The sequence below is a fragment of the Carcharhinus amblyrhynchos genome, chromosome 6 (assembly GCF_965287045.1).
Source record: "Carcharhinus amblyrhynchos chromosome 6, sCarAmb.v2.hapA, whole genome shotgun sequence".
Taxonomy (NCBI): Eukaryota; Metazoa; Chordata; class Chondrichthyes; order Carcharhiniformes; family Carcharhinidae; genus Carcharhinus; species Carcharhinus amblyrhynchos.
Genome location: NC_137329.1, coordinates 30,123,871 through 30,145,690, shown reverse-complemented (window position 1 = coordinate 30,145,690; position 21,820 = coordinate 30,123,871). Strand labels below are relative to the sequence as shown.

Here is a 21,820-nt window from a genome sequence, read left to right as displayed (position 1 = left end):
CGACTCTCTGCATAAAAAACTTCTTCTGCAGATCTCTACTGAACCTTTTTTCCCTCACCTTGAACTTGTGCCCCCTTGTAATTGTCATTTCTGCCTTGGGAAAAAGCTTCCAACTGTTCACCTTATCTATACTCAATTTTATAAACTTCTATCAGGTCGTCTCTCAGCCTCCATCTTTCCAGGAAGAATAATCCCAGTTTATTCAATCTCACCTCATAGCTAAAACGCTCTATATTAGGCAACACCCTGTTAAACCTTTCTGCACTCCCTCCAAAGCTTCCATACTCCTCTGGTAATGTGGTGACCACAATTGAACACAGTATTCCACAGTACTTTACCATGGACTCAATCAATAAACTTTCAAGCTGATGTGGTCTTCAACTTCCAAATTCATGACCTCCGCCATCTAGAGAAACAAGGACAGCAAGGGTATGGGAATACCATCACCTGCATATTCTTCTCCAAGCCACCCACCACCCTGACATGGAATTACATCACTGTTCTTTCACTGGCACTGAGTCAAAATCAGAAGAACTCCTGCCCAAAGAACATTGTGGGTACACCTAAACCACTTTGTCTGCTGCAGTTCCAAAAGGTGGCTCAACATCACCACCTAGGAGTGAAAAAGATGGCATAATACCTCCTTTGAGGCAATAAAAATGCTGACCCAGTCTGCAACACCATATGCCATGACCAAATTTTTGAAACTAAGCATGAAGGGGAAGATTCCATGCTCCATCTCCATTTTGTGTTAAGTTGGCTGATTTCATCGTGGGTGCTACAACAGGCCCAAGCACAAAGACAGAAACAATCCCCTATTTTCTGCTCCTGATCATTATTTAGTAAATGCTGCTGTGGATAAACAGGGAAGGGCAGGACCTGGATCGGTTGTGAAGCTCCGTCAACTGGGCTTCTCAGCACAAGCAGAATTTAACCTAGCACAAGCTTCCAACTTCAACAGAAGAGATAAGTGGAATAGAAAAAACATTGCTACACTTTCTGATCACCGGTGGCATGAGGCAGACTGTTTATATAAAGTTAATCTGTATTTTACCACTGACTGCACATTACCCCTCCCGTCAATGTAAGTCAATAATCCATAAAGCAGCCAGAATACTCATGCAAACACTAAATCAGCAGCAAAACTTCCAACGTTAGCAAAACTTTGGGGGCTGACATCATAGAAAACATTTTATGCCATCTGTGATCAATAGGACACATCAGTTCACTCAAATCTTCCACACTGAAAATGATCTTTATAAAAGATATTGCCAATCATCACTTCCTATCGTTACAATTTTTTCAATACTTTACCCATATTGAACTACGTCCACATTTGGCCATGTAACATTTTCATGCTACCGTTACACAAGCTGACCACTTATCTTTGTGCCAAGTGAATAAATATTTTCAGAAACTTCGGTCCAACTTCACCACCATTGCAATGGTGACAAACTTTGTAGTGGGAAGAACATCACCCACTGCAAACGTGCAACTCAACCACTGCAAACTTCAGGGAGGTCTTTTAGAACTGATAAGTGAAAGAACCTGATACGCCCCTCCCCCCACTTCAAACAGCAGAATTCAATGGTCATGTGGCTCAATTTGTGCCTCCAATTTACCCCAAATTTATGGCATTGCCCCAAAGCACAACTATCTTACAAAATCTGGCATTTATCACAATCTTATCTACAATCTCACTTTTGCCCGAGGATCTTGTTTGTAAAAAGATCCTGATGGGTCACACTGACGAACTGAACAGTGTTGCCTGTTCTTTCAGCATGGCCGCAATGTGATAAATGGCAATAGGCATGGCCAAGTGCAGCACTTAAGACCGTTTTAATATCACCTCATCTCCAGAGAAAGCTCTACTCGTTTGCTTTATATTGGCTCTGCCAAGCTCTTCGCTTGGCTTTCGATTTTGTGGGCTATCATAGCAATGAAATAGACAATTTGGGAGATGACCAATATGAAAGTGTTGCTTCTTAATCCCATCACTGTTGATTAGAGCACTTTTAGTAGAGCGCCATAAAAGTTGTCAAATTCAAAATGTTCTTTCCTTAATTTAAATTATTTTCCTTTTCTTCTCTCACCTCCATCGCTCTCAAAAGCACTGACACCTAGCTGTGTATGAATTTAAATATTCACACTGGTGCCCCTCAACCACAGAAAATCGATCACAGAATCCATAACGTCGACAAGGTCAGATTTCAATCTGTTTGTCACGCTACTGTGTTCTTCAGCTTCCGTTCACTCTGAAACACGTGACACTAACATTCTCTCCCCCCCCGCCCCCCCCCCCCCCCCCCCCCCCCCCACACACACACACACACACACACACACACACACACACACACACACACACACGGCTGGGTAATATATTTGAAGGGGGTCTCTTAAAGACAGGGGGAATAAAAAGTTCAGGAGATGCTTTAGCAAGTTGACATCACAGCAGGTAAGAGCACATCATAGCTGCTCCACACGATAACCACAAACGCATAGTCCTAATAGGTGTTTTAGGACAGATACTGTAAAATAAACAAATTGGAGTAGCAAACTGATTACAGTTGCTGAAAGGTGCCGCAGGGTTGACTTATATTTCACTGTAAATATAAGTTTGTATAATAAAAAAGGACAGTTCTTAATCTCACCTTTGAACCTGGAGCAGCATCCACCGTGGATGTAGTTACTGCTGTGGAGGTCTCGCTGATCATACTGTGTGGCCTTTGGTCTGTCTGATGCCTGGACATTTGGATATCTGGTCTAAATGATAAAGGAAGAGCACAATCAATGGCAGGGTACTTCCAAATTTCACACATGGCTGAAGAAAATACTGTTATAAGCCTGTACTGCTGAACTCAACAGAAGCAAACAGCACTGAATAGACTCAAGTTTTAGGAATGTGTGCAGATATTTACATTATCAAACCTATTGTCCCATTGTGTTGGAATAAAATACTAAGTGCATGTGAAGCTGATAGCAAAAGCCAAGAAACAAAGTAGATGCTTCAGTTAAAAAAAATGCATTTAATTTGCATTAAGGAATCACATGAGCAGCTCAAACACTTCAACATCATCAGCGTTAACCATCTGTTTTCATATGTACTTCTAAGCGTAGGAGAAAATTAGGGGAACGATCCAAGCACATTTTCACATACACTCTTCACCCCACTCCCCCAGTGTGTTAAAAATAATACTGCGTTTTATACCAACACTATAAAATCTTTGGGACTCCTTTTCTCACTTGGACTAATTTTAAGTGCCAGCCTTGGTTCTGCACACCCAGAAAAATTGAAGCCATTGAAACTTGAATTGCTTCAAAGCCAACGGTTAATCAAGCAGCCTCATGATAGTCAACTGGCTTTGCAGCAATAAAAATCAAATCAAATTAGACCTGTTAACTTGATATGATTTGATTATTATGGTCACATGTATTAGTATACAGTGAAAAGTATTGTTTCTTGCGTGCTATATAGTCAAAGCATACCATTCATACAGAAGGAAACGAGAGAATGCTGAATGTGTTACAATCATAGCTAGAGTGTAGAGAAAGATCAACTTAATGCAAGCTAGGTCCATTTTAAAGTCTGATGACAGCAGGGAAGAAGCTGTTCTCGAGTTGGTTGATATGTGACCTCAGACTTTTATATTTTTTTCCCCGACGCAAGAGAGTCTGTCCAGGGTACATGGGGTCTTTAATTATGCTGGCTGCTTTTCCGAGGCAGTGGGAAGTGCAGACAGTGTCAATGAATGGGAGGCTGGGTTGCGTGATGGATTGGGCAACATTCACAACCTCTTGTAGTTTCCTCTGGTCTTGGGCAGAGCAGGAGCCAAGCTGTGATACAACCAGAAAGAATGCTTTCTATGGTGCATCTATAAAAGCTGACAAGAGTCATAGCTGTCATGCCAAATTTCCTTAGTCTTCTGAGAAAGTAGAGGGGTCTTGGAAGACAGAAGAATTGGAAGTCCTGGAATGCTTCCTTGCGATTTTCTGTTATAACCCTATTGCCCAATTTGTCTTCTAGTGCAACTTTGGAAGGTGTTAAGTGAAGTCACGGACTTTCCTTCACATGGTGAGAGAGAGTGAAAGGACTAGTACCAGGAAATACATGAAAAATGCCAAGGAACAGGCCCTTCAGTCAGTCATTCCTCTCCTACCCCATCATACCTCAAAGAATTCTGCTGCACTTTGAACAGCCCAAATCATTTTCCTTCAGTGTCATCCAAATACTTATCAGTCTGGATTCTCAATATCATTCCAAGAACTCTCCCTAACCAATTTATAATGGTGTGCTTCCTTTTTGATTATTTGAGTAACATTTTGGGTTATTTTATTCATATCAAATATTTTATACCAACACATCTCCAGGAAAGGTTTGCCCTTGGATGGAATGATGTGGGGAATAATAGGAAATATGATATCACCTTAAAGGAGATGCAAGATTAAAAGTAGCATTTAATTTGATATATTCAGAGCAGTAATCTGCTAATCTAATTTACAGTAAATCAAAGGAGTGCAAGAAAATTGATGAATTTTTAAAAAAAAGCAAAATAGTGCAGGTGCTGGAAATCTGAAATAAAAGCAGAAAATGTTGTAAATTCTCAGCTGGTCCGGAAGCATCTGTGGAGAGAAGAACAAAGTTAACTTGACCTTTCATCAGAATTCAGGTCACCAGTCTGAAAAAAATCAGTTTCTCTCTCCACAGATGCTTCCAGACCAGCTGAGAATTTACCAACATTTTCTGCTTTCATTTCAGATTTCTAGTACCTGCAGTATTTTGCTTTTGAACTCGCATTTTCACCTAAACCATGCCTTGGTTGCTAGCCATTGGCCTCTGACTCCGATTTCAGTGGGGTGGAGTCCCACTCCAGGACTCAAACACAACCATTTGAGCTAATACTCCATTGCAGTACCAAGGGAGTGGTTGTTTTATTTATTCATAGGATATGTGCATCATTAACTAGGCCAGCACTTATTGCCCATCCTAACTGCCCTTGGAACTACTGTAATCCATGTAGTGCAGGTATACAAGATGCTGTTAGGGAGAGTGTTACAGGATTTTGGCCTGGCAACAGTGAAGGAGTGGCAATAGATTTTCAAGTCAGGATGATGAGTGACTTGGAGGAGAACCTCCAGGTGATGACGTTCCCATATGTCTGCTACATTTGTTCTTCTAGATGGTACTAGCTGTGTGATTAGAAGGTGCTGCCTAAGTCATCTTGGTGAATTCCTACAGTGCATCTTGGAGATGATATGTACTGCTGCAACTGTGTATTGATGGTGGAGGAGGTGAATGTTTGTGGATGGAATGCTAACCAAGCAGACTGCATGGTGCTGGATGGTGTTGGGCTTTGAGGATTGTTGGAGCAGAATTCATCCAGAAAAGCAGAGGTATTCCATCACACTCCTGGCTTGTGCCTTGTGGATAATGGACAAGCTTCAGGGAGTCAAGACGTGAGTTGCTTGATGCAGGATCCCGAGCCTCTGACCAGCTCTTGTAGCCAGAGTATTTATTTGGTTAGTCCAGTTCAGTTGTTGGGCAATGATAATCCCCAGGATATGAGCATTCAGCAACAGTAATGCCATTGAATGTCAAGTGCTGCACTGTTTGAGGCAGTGCGTCCAACTCTGGGGAAAAAATTATGAACTTTGGCATGGGAGACTGAAAGAACACAGGTGTTGCTGGAGAATCTGAGAGAGCTGAGGGGTGCGTCCTGGGATCCTGATGGCAGCTGAAATCAGTACAAATATGCACTGTGCACAAACGCCAGGACAGATAAAATAGTGTCTTCATTAGCTGCAATGCAGGACAGTCGTGTCGATTATGAAACAAACCCATAACATCCGGGACAGTTGGTCACCCTGGTTGGAGGGGTCTGCTTTTGAATAAAATGTTAATCACAAGCCCTTTCAGGTGGGTGTAAGAGTTCTGATGACAATATTTCAGAGGACAAAGGGGTTAGCCCCAGTTTCTTAGCCAATGTTTATTCAGGAAGCAAATATAGATTATCAGGTCATTTTCACACTCGCTGTGCACCCAACTGGCTGTCACATTTTCTACATTGCAGCAGTATCTATAATTGAAGAGCACTTCATTGTTTGTAAAATGCTTTGAGATGTCTGGTGGCCATGATAGAATAAATATAATTACAATGATTCCATTTATTTAACAATATATTTATACCACAGAAGCTCATGTCCTGAGTTGCTTCGTCGAAGCTTGATTAGAGAAAAATAGAAGTTAAAACTCTCAGCAGCCTAATATCAGCTCAGGCAAACCTATCAGTAGCAAATGCAATCAATGGGCGAATTGAACAGTACGGCAACACAAAACTACAGCATAAAGGAGATACCCAAGTGAATGACATATTAACTGTTCCCACATAGTCAACCCCGTCCATTCGCATGCTCTGTCTAAAGACAGATCATTGGCTCCTTGTCCACTGATGCTTCATCCTGAGCTATTTTCTTGGTTGTTTTTCACCCTGAGAAGCAGGTCCCAAGCTTACATCAGCCAGAATAAAAACGAAGCCACGCTATTGGTGCCCATCCCTAATTTATCGTGAACTGAGTAGCTTGTTAGGCTATTTTAGAGGGCAGTTAAGAGTTAACCACATTCATAGAATCCCTACAGTGCACAAAAAGGCATTTAGTTCATTGAGTCTGCACCGACTCTCTGAAAGAGCATCCCACCCAGGCTCACCCCTCCACCCTGATCCCATAACCCCGCGCATTTACCATGGCCATCTCCATCCAACCTACAAATTATTGTGGATCTGGATCATGTGTAGACTAGACCATGTAAGGAAAGCAGATTTCCATCCCCAAAGGATATTAATGAACCAGGTGTTTTTTTTTTGAAAAACTGTCATTGATAGTCATCATTACTTTCAATTCCAGGTTTATTATTTTAATTTAAATTCCATCAGCTACCATGGTGGGACTTGAATCCATGTCCCCAGAGCATTAGCCTGTGCCTCTGGGTTACTGGTCCAGTGACATTAGCACTACTACTTCATCTCTCCACACATTTGCCAGTTTGCCAATGGTGCTAACCAGCCCCATATTCAACCCCACTGTCAAATGTAAATCTACCATCCTGTATAGAGTCAGCGATCATGCAGACCCAGTTTTTCTCCTGGGTCTCCATACATTATATTGGATTTGGGATCTGCAAAGCATCGTCAAATGCACTGAGCATTTGATCAGTACATCAGCATGTTAACATTAAAACATTACCTGGGATTTTGTGCCCGTGGACAATGCAGGTGCAAAATCCTGCGAGGGTCAAAAAAAAACGAGAATCTTACCAGTGAGATCTTATTTTCTGATTTTCCCCATGCTCCCTTGCTAGTGACGTAACAATGTTCCCATCCAGAAACCTCATTTAAATTATCCTTAAAGGGCTCCCCCGCTGCATCCTCCCCCCACATTGGGATCTCTCCATCCCATTCCCCCCCAACCTCCTCATCAACATGACATCAGCGAGGTTTACAACTGGAGCAGTGACAGGATGACAGTGGGCAGTGCCAGTGGGCCCTCTGCGGAACTCCATCATGTGCACGAGGTGGGGGGATAGCACATGGAGTTGAGGAGTTTCATCTTCAAAATCGGAAAAGATTCCTATGTTGGTGGTCTTCTCCTGCCCTGCCCGCCAGTGTGTGCGCGCATTCATTATGTAGCAAGTGCTGGATTATCTGGTGAGAAATGTCAGCTGTTCTGCTGGCGAGCTGCGGACCGCTTTTCTTGCCTGAGCCAGCACTTGATGCAAAGGTGATAAAACTCCACTCAATGTGTGCGTTATGATACCAGCACACTGGACTAACTCAGAATCAGATTAGTTTTGCATGACAAGTTTAAAACAATTACTACATGCAATTCTTAGGAGTATGCACATTCTTCCCGTGTCTGCATGGATTTCCTCCAGGTGCTCCAGTTGCCTCCGACACTCCAAAAAATGTGTGGGTTAGGTTGATTGATCATGCCAAATTGTCCCTTAGGTATCAGGTGACCAGCAGGGTAAATACATGGGGTTGCAGGGATCAGGCCTGGTTGGGATTGTTGTTGGTGCAGGCTCAATGGGCTGAATGGCCTCCTTCTACACTGGAGGGATTGTATGATATTAGTTTGCAGAAATAGAGAGTTTCGGTACAGACTTGTGCTGACATTCCTTTTAGACTTTGCAATGCGGAGTTAGCAGACTTCCATTGTTATTCAAACATTTGAATTAATGAAGCAAAATAGGTTTTTGTTCAGTGATGTCTTTACTGGGAAAGGGAGAGCTAATAGTTCACCATGCTGTATAAATATTGGAGGGCAGCATATGCAAATTATTTCCTCTTACAATCCAAGCATTGACAAAATCTCAAGGTAAAACTAAAACAGAAAATGTCAGCATCAATGGAGAGCATGACCCTTTGTCAGACCTCACCTGAAATGCCATTGTGACACAGGAGAACAACAATATACAGGAATAGAAACAACCCCAAAAAACCTCAACCACATCCAAATTCCTATGCTTTTCATAATTTTGTTGGTAAAGTACATTTTTCTTCAATTTTCTTCTCTCTCAACAGTGGTCATTTATGCTGGGATACAATTCCAAAATACCAACTCTTGTCCCATACCATATCCCACAGCTTATGCTCATTTAACATAGAATAGCGGTATGTCAGTTGTCTGTGAGCATTATCATAGCTGGAATCATTTCCTTGTTTACAGACAATGTGAGGATCCTTATTGTAAAACAGCAACGACAAGAATTAAATAATGAAGTTTTTTTTCCCCACTAGCACAGTGGCTGTGGCCCAATACAATTCCATGACATTGCATCTTTATTCACTAATTTATTAGAAAAACTATATAATTTTCCACATTTAAACTGTCTTTTGCATGCTGTTCCTCTTTAATCTGGGACTTGGGGTTGTAAATATCTCCACAGCTTCCAGCAGAGTGATTCTGTACTGTAATTCATGTACAAGATCCAATTGATATCCAGTATCATCTCTTCCTTCTGTCAAAATGAATGAGGAAGTTCATTCACCTCTATACTTGGCAATCTACTAGCGAGAGCCAATAGAGCATTCAATACATAATCAAAACAGAAGAATGCATTTACAAGAATGGTAAGATTAAACGTGTACAATATCCTGGTCTCACACATAGATCTGTTTGCCGAGTCATGAGGGTGGCATTTAGATGCTGGGGGAAGTGCAGAGCATTGAGCACGGCTAATTGTAGGGTTGATTTTCAATCACTTGTGTGCGTGCTTACATTCATTGAAGGTATCATCAGACCCCAACACCTCCAGAATGCAATGGAATTTTTTAAAAAGGAGGATGGAAAGAAGTGAGAGGTGGTGAGAAATGAGAAAAAAGAGCCATCACCCAGCACACTTCCCGCTAACTGGCTGTTGAGCTCATTGTACAACTCATGAACAGGCTTGAGCAGCAGAACTCTGCTTCAGAATGTGCAGATTCTGCCTCAGAACGTGCAGACACCACACAGTTACCTGAGGCCGGAATTGAACCTGGGTCCCTGGTGCTTTGAGGCAGCAGTGCTAAGCACTGCACCACAACGTGAGTTGCAAACCTCTGCTCGTGCTTCTTAATTTCTGTTTCTTCTTCCAGATGCAAGGTTGGCATCCATTACAGCCCAAAGAGAGGCATGCAAAATAGCACTGTGCCACCCATGGATGGCTGTCCATGTTAGCATGTGGCCCTCTGAGGTCCCTGCTGCTCCACTGCACAGCAAGACCAGCTATGCCAGACATGCCTGTTGCTACCTTCAGATTAACGTGGAAAACTCGGACACAATGCAAGGTCATCCGTGGATATAATCCAGCTATGTCTTTTCCAATCCCAGATTGACAATCCGGTCGCTTGTATCAAAACTCTTTGCTATGGGAAAGAACTGGAGTAACTTTGAAATTTCAATCCAGTTTGGGGGTGTCTGAAAGATGATGTAGAATATATAGCAAGGTTCAATTTAAGTATTAGTGTAACAAGTAGATTTACATTAACACTGCATAGAAGTTACTGTGAAAATCTCCTAGTCGCCACATTCTAGTATCTATTCAGGTACATGGAGGAAGAATTTAGCATGGCCAATGCACCTAACCAGTACATCTTTGGACTGTTGGAGGAAACAAGAGCATCTGCAGGTGACCCATGGGGAGAACATGCAGACTCTGCAGTGACCCAAGCTGTGAATCGAATTGGGGCGCCTGATGCTGAGAGGCAGCAGTGCTAACCACTGTACCACCAGTAAAAGGCAAATCATACACATTTAGAACAATATCAGGAAATTTACAGAGGGCTATGTTCTCATAAAATTCCCCCTTTCTTCATTTTAAAGCAAGATTTAACTGATTTAAAATAAGACAACACAATTCATACTTTCACACACACAAATTATAACTAATCAACAATCAGGGAAAACAAAGCAGCTGGGAGTGTATTAATAGAGAAATAAATAATCATGCTTAATAGTTTGTATTGGCTTGATATGCAAGTTTAGCAGAAGCTATCGATTACTTTTTAAAAATTAACCTTCACAAATTACTTCTCTCTTGAGGAAAAAAAAGGCAGTTGCGGTGACCTGATAAAGGCCTTTAAAATTGCAGAAGATTTTAATAAAGTAGAGAGAGAGAAAATGTCTCTCCAAGTGAAGATCATAACTAGAGGCAGTCAATACAAAGAAATCTAAAAAAGAATTCAGAAGAAAACTCTTCACCCAAAGAATGTGGAGTGCATTACCCCAGGGAGTGGTAGAAAACAATAGCACTGAAGCATTTGAGGGGAACTAGACAAATAAGTGAGGAGAAGGGAATAGATGGTTACAACAGTAGATCATCAATGGTGGGATGGGACTCTAGCAGAGGATAAACACTGGTAGGACTTATTGGGCTGAATAGCTGGTTTCTCTGCCAAATACCCAGTCTATGTAATTACCCACACACTGTGGGAAACAAACTTGTAATTTTCACTTCATCCTCTACTCTGGAATAGTTATGTGGCACTACTAAGTGAAATGCATAATTAGCAATTCCTGGTTTCAGAGAAAGGGAGACTTCTACATCCAGTACTAAAGAGGATCAGTGGGTGGAGGATGCAAACTGCCTCAATTCTTGTTTACAGAATTCCTGTCAAAGGAAGAGTTCAGCTTTTCTCCTTGTATCCATCCCAGTTCCACTTCCAGTTGCCCCTCCTCCTCATCTCTTTTGAAAATAAGTTTCTCAAAGAGGTGAAACACAGGGAAATAACCAATCATACTGTATGTCTATGTTACATGATTTTTCCCCAATCCTACTAGTTATTCTTAATTATTGAGTTGGCTGACTGGAATTTAGCAGATAAGAATGAAACAAGAGTTGGCACAAAAACTCAGTAGATAATCTAAAAAGGCATGCAGAAAACTTTGTTGGTGACAGTGTAGTGCCGAGCTTGTCTTTACTGTTCAAAGTTCCTGCTCACAACAAGCATTGTTTGTGATGAACCACAAACCAGGAATAGAAGCACTCAGAGTACCCATACCTTATAAAGTCAGGAGTATGAAGTACAATCACTTTGCTTGGCTTTTTTCCATGTTTTGTAGATGGATTTCAGTTCAGGAAATAAGTTCGTTGTAATGAGAACCTAGAGACTCTGATGCAAAGCCTTTCATAATACAAATGTGTCACTGAAAACAGAATGTGACAGTAGGGTTGTCTGAACTGTGGATAGTTCTACCGACCATCACTAAATCAGGGCTGCAATGTAATAAAAGACAAATTGAAATAACCCTGTGGAATTTACTAACTTTACAATGTTCTGAGTGATTTTTTAATTCAAGTTAAAGGACATTAGCACTGCTAAATAGAATCCTGCTCTACATCAGACACATATAGAGGGTACAGGCCAAACGCTGGCAATTGGGACTAGCTTAGTGATTTAAAAAAAGGGGTGGCATGGACAATGTAGGCCAAAGAGCCTGTTTCCATGCTGTAAACCTCTAAGAGTCTATGATCTATAGTCTACATCAAACATTCAGATTAGATTCAATATTATTGGCTGCGGAGAAGCAGCGTTCCTCTGCAAACCATCTTCGCTTTAGCCAATCCTCAGTGTGCAAAGGTGATATTTTCCATTTCCAAGCCAGTCATCTTTGTTAGCCCTCCACGTGTGCTTACCAGTAGTGACAGAATTAGAAATATAGGGCAGAATTCTCCTATTTTGAGATTAAGTGCTGTGGCAAGTGCAGGGATGTGTAGTGTTTCCCGCTACACCTCATTAATTATGTACTGGGATGTTCTACATTGGATTCACTGGCAGGACAGACCCTGGATAACATGTAGCCCATTGTTGTGTCCGACTGCCTGATTGAAAAGGCACCAACATCACTGACCCACAACTGAAGAAAGATGATGGACGTCCTGAAAATGAGGATGGATCTCCAGGAACATTGAGGCAGGAAAATGAGCCCCTCCAGATCACTGAATCTAGGAAGTCCATCTGCAAATGTTCCCCTGTCTCACTGCTGCGGTGTTCTGGAATCCAGGGTTGCGAACGGCTTCCATCCACAACTCCACTGGCAGCCCCAGGTGAGTCCCCACATTATTCCACTGTTTCACTCCACCAGCATCGTGCAGAATCTGGCATGGTGGGTTCAGGTCTTTATCTGCATCACATTAACAGGATGCACTGAGATGCACACCGGCCTCTGGCAGGTTTCACAACCCACTCTGGCAGCTACCAGCAGAAGTACTTACTAGCAATTCACTCTAGCATGAAACGGATTTCTGGGCCACTATCAAACATGCCAACGGGGTCTTGGGAGAATTCCACCCATAGCTCTGTTCTAATCACCAAACTAAGATAATAAAGAGGAGGAAATGTTATCACATGTGTGGGCTAGATTTGAACTGAAGTCCCAGTGGTCAGTGTAAAGAACTGCGAAACCAACCATGAGCATAAACACCTTAGCCATTCATTGTGTCCAATGAAGGTACATCTGTGCAACATAGGAACATTCAGGACAGGACAAGCAAAAGCCATTCTGTTCATGCAGTACAAACTTCATACTGACCAGGTTTAATACATTCAACCATGCGCTCCACCCTATCCAAAAATCAATATGAATCAGCTCCGATTCGGAGAAGTAAATCAAGCTGGAACTCCAAAATTTCAACCCATCTTCACTATTTAACTCTGGGTTATAATGACATTTATCTTCAAGCCAGACGAAACAGCATTATACAGGAAACATTAAGATCATAAAGAATAGCAGGAGTAGGTCATTTAGCCCCTAGAGCCTGCTCTCTGTCATTCAATAAGATCATGGTTGACTCATGTGGCCTCAACTCCAATTTCCAACCTTTCCCTCGGCTCAGTTGTGGATCAAAAATCTGTCCCGCTTAGGCACAAATTTATTCAATGATGCAGCCAAGGCCAAAAAGACCCTCGCAAGAAATTCTCTCTCATCTCTGACTGAAATGGAAGACCCATTATTTTTAAACTGTGCTACCAAGATTGTAGATTTGCCCTTGAGGAGAAACATCCGCTTGGCGTATACCCTGTCAAGCTTGCTCAGGATCTTACATTTTTCAACATAATTGCTTCTCATTCTTCTCAACTCTAATATGGAATAGGTCCAACCTACTCAATCTTTTCTCACAAAAACAACACTGTCATCCTAGGAATAAACCTGCTGAACCTTCTCTGAACTGCTTCCAATTTAAAGTTTATTAGTGGCACAAGTCGGCTTACATTAACACTGCATTGAGGTTACCGTGAAAATCCCCTAGTTGCCACTCTCTGGCACCTGTTTGGAGGGAGAATTTAGCATGGCCAATACACCTAACAAGCATATCTTTCAGAAAGTGGGGAGAAAACTGGAGCACCCAGAGAAATCCCACATAAACATAGGGAGAACATGCAGACTCTGCACAGACGGTGACCCAAGCCAGGAATTGAACCCGGGTCTCTGGCACCGACAGGCAGCAGTGCGAACCACTGTGCCAACCCCAAGTAAATGTGTACCTACAAATTAGAAGTAGGCCACCTGGCCTCTCGAGCCTGCTCTGTTATTCAAAAGATTGGATCAGATTGTGACTTCAACTCCACATTTCTATCTACCCCCAAAGTTATCAAGCACCTATCTACTTCTGCCTTAAAAATATTCAAAGACTCTCTTCCTCAAAAGGCAGTGAAAGTCGAGTTCTAAAGACTTACATCTCTCAGGGAAAAAAGTTCTCATCTCGGCTTTAACCGGGCGGCCCCTTACTTTTAAATGGTGATCCCTCCTTAACAATCGAGACCAAAACTGTACAAAATACAGGTACCCAACATGTGGTCTCACCAATGCACTACACAGTTACAGCATTACTTCCTTACTTTTATACTCTATCTCCATTTCATGGGACAATAAATATATCAATTATGCACAAGTCTTAGCACAATCACTTCATAAAATATTCAAATTTTGAATAGATAAATAGTTGTGCATGAAGTTTGCAGATTCAAATTGAAGAGTTAGTTGCTGCCTTGTGGCTATCCCCAAGACCAATTACTGGAGAATTTTGAGGCAAGCCGACTCTGTTCCAAGAACGTGCACTGCCCAGAAAAATTCCCCAGCACGACAACATATTCAGTTTTCGGGGAAACCAATGGCAGATGATATGACTGGCAATTCATTCAAAACAGCATGCCAATAGAGGGCAAAACATTCAGGATAGTCTAAGCCAAGTTCACTGGGGCAATTAGCATATGGCATCAAGCTAACAGCAAGCTGTTCAACTTGGCAAAACTGCATGCCTAAGACCAAAACATGCACTGTCTTTGTCAGTGAACTGGTGTTTTCTGATGACGGTGCACTGGCATCCCAGACCAAAACTCACAACAGTTTGTAGATCGGATCGCCGGGGCCTGCAAGCAGTTTAGACTGATAACTTTGGTGGCCTCGACACTGATTATGAGTCTGGATGAGGAGGCTCCACCTTCCATCAACACTGACAACTTCACTCTGGAGAACGCCAATAGCTTCATATACTTTGGGTCAACAATCAACATCAATCTGCCTCTTAAATACTAAAATCAGCAGCAGTATTGCCAAGGCCACAGCTGTCATGTCAATGTTGAGAAGACGAGTGAGAACCAATATGAAACTTCATGAGACTAAGCCAGTGCTTCTAGCATCCTCCTTTACAGTAGCAAGGCACTAAAAACTTACACGAGGCAACAAGACTGAACAGTTTCCACCTCCTCTGCCTCAGATGAACACTGGCCATGTCCTGGCAAGGCAGAGTACTGGATATGGAAGTGCACCAGTATGCATGGATCCCCAACGTGTTTGCTCTCGAGTCAGTGGCAACTGCACTGGCTGAGTCACGTGAGCCTAATGAATGATGGCCCTACCTTCATGGTCAGTGGCAAGCTTGCTATCGACAAGGGACCAACAGGTTGCTTGTGTCTGCAAAAAAGACCTCAAGTCAACCTGGATCAGAATCAATGCACTGAAAGTTCTCAATGCTAACCAGAGTGTCCAGAGACAGACAAACAAACAGTCAGGATGAGTGCGAGAAAAGCAGGAGACAAAATAAATGATCAGGTGATGGAAAAAAATGTCAAATTCTGGCTAACGCTATTCATCGGTACCAGCAGCAGAGGGACTGCCCCTCACAAAATGGTGTCCACAACCACAACAGATAACATTCAATACATAAGTAACCTTCATCCTGAGCACAGTCCTTCGTCTCCTGAGACGGATGGAACCATCTCTCAAACAAAGGTCACTGGGACAATCAGTATACAGGCCTTGAAGTCAATTAATTTCTAGGTCAATGAGAAATTCATTTTAATATTAAATTATCTTATTTCAAGTCTTCTTAAACATGATTCATTACTCATCAAAACTTTGCGTGATTTTGCAATTTTACTGGATACAAGCCAAGGTGTCAGGATAATGCGGCAACAGCAGGTTTTTACATGAAGTCAAACCGTTGTAAACCAATACGTGTTATTAAATATACCCAAACATCATAAAACTGAAAGTGGAGTGGTGGCAACTCTGAAATTTCCTATTATTGAGTATTAGGCAAAGAAGTTAAAATTAATAAATTCTTAATGGATAGATTCAAAGCTCGATTCTTTTGAAAACTTGTCTGCAGAGTGGGTGGTAGTCAAAGGGACAATGCTTATTTTCATTGACATTTAAAATGAGCATTGAGGCAGTTTAACAATTGTCAAAACACCAGTACTATTGCTACAATACATAAGCCACTCACTTATCCTGTGGCTCTTTTTGATCAACAATAAGGGCATGATTACTGGTGGTGCATCCACAACAAAAATGTGTCTCAAACACTCAATCATTGCCCTCTGGTAATTCATTCATAGTTAAATCAAAGCTCCCATTAAATCAAGTTTTTAAATAGCAAGAAAAAAAGCTTTGTAGAAATACAAAGATTTTGGCCTCAAGATGTTAACTCTGTTTCTTTCTCCACAGATGCCTGCAGATCGGCTGCATTTTTCCAGCAATTTCTGTTTCTTCCCTGATCTCCGGCATCTCCTTTCGTCATGGGACTGGTTCAAATTTGGCCTGTGCAAAACTATACGTTTGCAGAACAAGGAAACACATTGCACGCTACGTAGCAAAACAGTTTACAACCAACAACAGTGAATGCACTGGATGTCAATAACAGATCTGCGGTGATTGCTGATAAAACTGAACCAGGGTATCAATGGCCAAAAAAACACAAATTGCTCAAGGTATTGCAATCTCTAAGAATGTTGATCATGATTTTTTTTTCTTTCATGGGATGTGGTTGTTGCTGGCAAGACCAGCATTTGGAGTCCATCCCTAATGGTCCTTGAACTGAGCGGCTTATTGGGTCATTCTGAAGGTATTTAAGAGTCAAACATACAACTGGGGTATGGGATCACATGTAGGCCAGACAGGAAAAGACAGCAGATTTCCTTTCCTAAAGGACATTAGTGAACCAGCTGGGTTTTTTTGACGATCTCAGATAGCCTCACGGTCACTATTACTAAAATTTGCTTTATTGTATAGAGTCCCTACAGAGCAGAAAGGCCATTTGGCCCATTGAATCTGCACCAACTCTGTGACAGAGTAACTTAGTAAAAAGTCTGACAACACCAGGTTTTAGTCCAACCGATTTATTTGATAATAGACTCACAAACTTTCGGGTTAGTCCCTTCGTCAGGTGAATGGAGAGTTCTGGCCTCAGACAGAGCATATAAAGCACAAACAGTTTAGAGATTACTGATTAGAATGCAAATCCTTACACCTAACCTGCTGTTCAAGACCTGAAGTGGCTGACAACGTGAGTGGAAGGAGCACTGATCACAGGTTACAGAGACGTGTATTGTCTCCAGACAATACAGTAAGTGAGGTTTTGCAAACCCAGGCAAGTCACGGGGGTTACAGATAGTGCGACATGAACCCAAGATCTTCAAGAACTTCAGGTCAGGTGTAAGGATTCGCATTCTAATCAGTAATCTCTAAACTGTCTGTGCTTTGTATGCTCTGTCTGAAGCCAGAACTCTCCATTCACCTGACGAAGGGACTAACCCGAAAGCTTGTGAGTCTATTATCAAATAAATCGGTTGGACTAAAACCTGGTGTTGTAATACTTTTTACTGTGGTGTTTACGCCAGTCCAACACCGGCATACCCACATCACAGAGTAACTTACCCAGGCCATCTCCCTCATCCTATCCCCTTCAGCCCAGACATTTCCCATGGCTAATCTATCTGACCTACACATCTTGGGACACTAAGGGTCAATTTCAGATGGCCAATCCACTTTACTTGCACATCTTTGGATTGAGAGAGGAAACTGAAGCACACAGAGGAAACCCACACAGACGCAGGGAGAACATGCAAACTCCACACTCCAGGTCAAAATTAAACTCAGGTCCCTGGAGCTGTGAAGCAGCAGTGCTAACCATTGTGCCACTGTAAATTCCAGATTTATTAACAGAATTCAAATTCTATCAGCTGCCATGGTTGCATTTGAACCCAGATTACCAGAGCATTACTGAGGTTGGAGAATTACCAATCTCTGGCTGGTTATCGGTAAATCCATTTCTCAGAGTGCAGTTCAACTTTAAGGACCAGGGATCGATCCCCAGTCTGATTATCTGAACCACAGCTATCAGGATGCTAAAACGGGCAGAGCAATCAGCAAGGGCTCCCAGTATTGACCACTGCTCACAGATCCCTGCTGGAAAATACAATTGCTAGTCTCAGGTCACAACAAGTTCAGCTCTGTGATCCAGCCATCAGAGTCAAACATAAGGAAAACCTTCTAAAGATACCAGAGAGGCAATTAAGATCATGAAACTGCAACATAGCACCATTCAATATGTTCATGAAGAAGGGCAATGAATTGGGTAACTCTGCTTCCCCTGACTACAGATCATTCATTTTAGAATAACTTTGCATACCTTACGTGCCCAAAACGCAGTAGGTATTGTCAAACTGGAAGGTGCACAGGCTACCCCACAAGGCATTTTGAGTATCAAAGCAAATTACTGCGGATGCTGGAATCTGTAACAAAAACAGAAAATGCTGGAATATCTCAGCAGGTCTGACAGCTTCTGTGGAGAGAGCACAGAGCCAATGTCTAAATGACCCCGAAAGGTCTGAGATAGTCCAGCATTTTCTGCTTTTGTTTTCAGTGCTGTTTTCCATTCAAGACTAAAGATGTTTGCAAAACTTTCAACCAATCTTACCACTCAGGGTGGAGGAATAAAGAAGCCACCTCCTCTAAGTTGCCCCTTCTAATCTACCTGTTAGCTGTGTATGTCCACAACAGCACTGGACAAAGTGACTTTTTTTTTTAGGTTTACAGTAAACACTGCAATGAAGTGACTGTGAAAATTCCCTAGTCGCATTCCGGCACCTGTTTGGGTACACAGAGAGAAATTAGCACGGCTAATGCACCTAACCAGCACATGTCAGACTGCGGGAGGAAACCAGGGCACCCAGAGGCAACCCCGAGGAACCCACACAGATGCAGGGAGAAGGTGCAGACTCCACACAGACAGTGACCCAAGCCAGGAATTGAAACTGTGTCCCTGGCACTGTGAGGCAGCCCCTGTGCCATCATGTCACCCGTGAAGACAAAGTCTTGAGGATATTCTCTTTTACGTAGTACAGCACTGCCATTGTGAGAAGTGGGAAAGATCCAGTAACCCAAATTGGGCATCAACAACATTTCATATCGCCACAATTTGTAAGCTCATGGCCCAATATATCCCTCCTTCCTCCAACAACAACTCAGGTTTATTGGGGAATATAAAGAGCACGCCACGAGCAGGCACGTTAGAATGAAGCACCGAACCTGTGAAGTTATTACACTTGATCACCAGCATGATAAACAAAAATAGTAGAAGAAAGAGCAACCAAAAATTTAGGATAAATCTCTGCAGCACAACCACAACTAGTTGAGAATAACTTAGAGGAAATGGCTTCATTAACCTTCTTCATTCTTCCACCCAAAGGGGCAGGGATGGCTCAAAATTTTGCCATCCCTGCCCCTTCAGCAAAAAAGGTTTCACATGGACAAGGTTCCAATAATCATGGATGACAGTGTCTACCCAATGCAGTTTACACCACATTACATTAAGAAGTGGCGGAGTCTGGAACCAAAGAGCCTGGGCAAAACTGAATCATAAAGGGAAACGTATTCCCCTTGTCAGTGGTCATACATGACACAAAGATGGCTTGTTCAAGTCCAGTCACAGTATCTGCACTGTAACTGTTTCTGCAAAATGTCCTCAGCCCGACTATCAATGGCACCAATGATCTTCCTTTCATCTTGCGACTAAACATGGGGCTATTTCCTGACAAGTCTAAAATATACATCACTAATCAGAATTCTTCCAACAATGAAATACACATGTCAGCATAAAGCCAAGTTCTAGATTATATCCAGGAAATATTTGTGTGCTGTGTAAGTGTAAGATAATAACTAGCTGTAACAAGAAAAAAAAAATCCAACTCTTTCTCCTCAACCTTCTGCTATTCCACCATTGCCAAGTACTACAGGCACAACACCCTTGGGGTCACCATGGAACAAGTGCTTAACTAAATCAAGCATATTTACGAGGTACAAACCACAAGGTTATTCTTAGTTGAGTGGCTTATCACTTGATTTCTCAAACCACCTCCATCATCCACAAAACTCAAGTCAGGGTGTAACTGAAATTCACCCTGAGCCTGGATGAATACCAGTGCAACAAAACTGAAGAAGCAAAGCACCACCCAGGTCAAAGCAGGCTTCCTGATCAGTGTCCCTGCCACAGGACGAGATTCCCTGCCACAAGACGAGATACCCTTCCACTCCAGTGAAGGGAAGATCACCAGAATACCATGACCTCCAAGATCCAGCTCCAATTCATACAGCATTCTGTCTTGGAAATACGCCACTGTTCCTTCATTACTGGATCAGAATCTTGAATCTGATTGTAGGATCAGCATCATTATAAAGATTGCAGCAAGACAGCATGCCACCATCAGCACAACTAGGGAAGGGGAATAAATATTGAACCATCAGCTTACCCATGTTTGAAGAATCATATTTTTTAGAAACGATTTTTATCCATGCATTGCATTACACTTATTCCTAACTGACGCTCCTTCTTTCTTTCATTTTAAAAATATATTGATAATTGTTTTATATTTACCTATGTATCTGCCAACATCATTAAACAGAAGGTAATCTCCATGAAATTGAAGCGCTCAGAAGGGAACATGGACATCTGACACAAATGTTAATGAAGGCATTCTAAATGAAGCTACACCTTTTTCTAAGCCAAATAGAAAAATATGCCTCAATGTTATATCAGCTTGTTAATTAACTGTACTTACCAAAGCGAATGCTCCATTTGAACACCGAAAATAACCAAAAAAAATTGTGCTCCTCTCCCACTTGCCGAAGTTTCAGGCACAGCAACACAGGTGCCTATATTTTTCATCTACTGCTGCCATAGCAACTGAATGTATGGGATACGACAGAGCACATGGCTGATTCTCTGGGGTGCTATTACAGGTACTAACAGCTGCACTGAACGTTCAACGCTGGGCCTGAAATCTAACTGTTGTTGAAAGATGAATGCTCTATGACCACAGATCAGAAGCTTGCACTTAAAAACCAAATAATCAGCATTTTCTTTTGCTTTGCACATTTCCATTTTTTTTAAAATCCAGGTGTGGTGTGTTTCCCCTGTTAACAATAAAGGTGTGTCATTTATAAATAGCTTTTAAATCCCAATAGATCATATAACTGGTTTTTATGAAATATATGTGTATGTGTGTGTGTGTGTGTGTGTGTGTGTGTATATATGTATGTGTATGTGTTGGCGGGGGGGGGGGGTGCGGTGTTGCAGGTGGGAGGACTTCAAACAGATCATCTATTTTCACTGCTGATAACTTTGCAGCATTTTGGGCTTCATAACAGCCCAGCACTAATCTGCCTCTGCTAAGAGTACACACTCACGTGCTGCTTCTATGTTTTTCACAAATACCACATGACAAATGCAACAAAGCAACACCTGATCTGCACTGTGAGCCTAAGCAAGAGCTACACAAATTCGAGACCACAATATCAAATATCCTCATCTTACACACTTCAAGTTGCAATCTGAAAACACTGGCTGAAAATATGAGGCTGAAATATTGTCACTTATAAATAGAGAGCAGTAATTAGCCTGGCAGTAATTAATAAAAATGAGCGGCTGCTCAGATCAATTGCATCACTATTGAATAGGCCAACTGGGTTCTCATTTACTCGTCCTAAAAATATACTCCCTTGGTTT

General features: G+C 42.0%; 1 protein-coding gene across 7 annotated transcripts in view; it reads right to left on the bottom strand.

Moving 5' to 3' along the window:
* The window catches only part of plekha7b (pleckstrin homology domain containing, family A member 7b), a 462,229-nt gene that overhangs the window by 151,731 nt on the left and 288,678 nt on the right, over positions 1 to 21,820 (bottom strand). For all 7 annotated transcript variants that reach the window (XM_080190136.1, XM_080190135.1, XM_080190138.1 and 4 more), the window contains one exon: positions 2,652 to 2,763. In XM_080190136.1, coding sequence (XP_080046262.1) covers positions 2,652 to 2,763 — 112 coding nt within the window. The remainder of the gene's footprint in view (positions 1 to 2,651; positions 2,764 to 21,820) is intronic.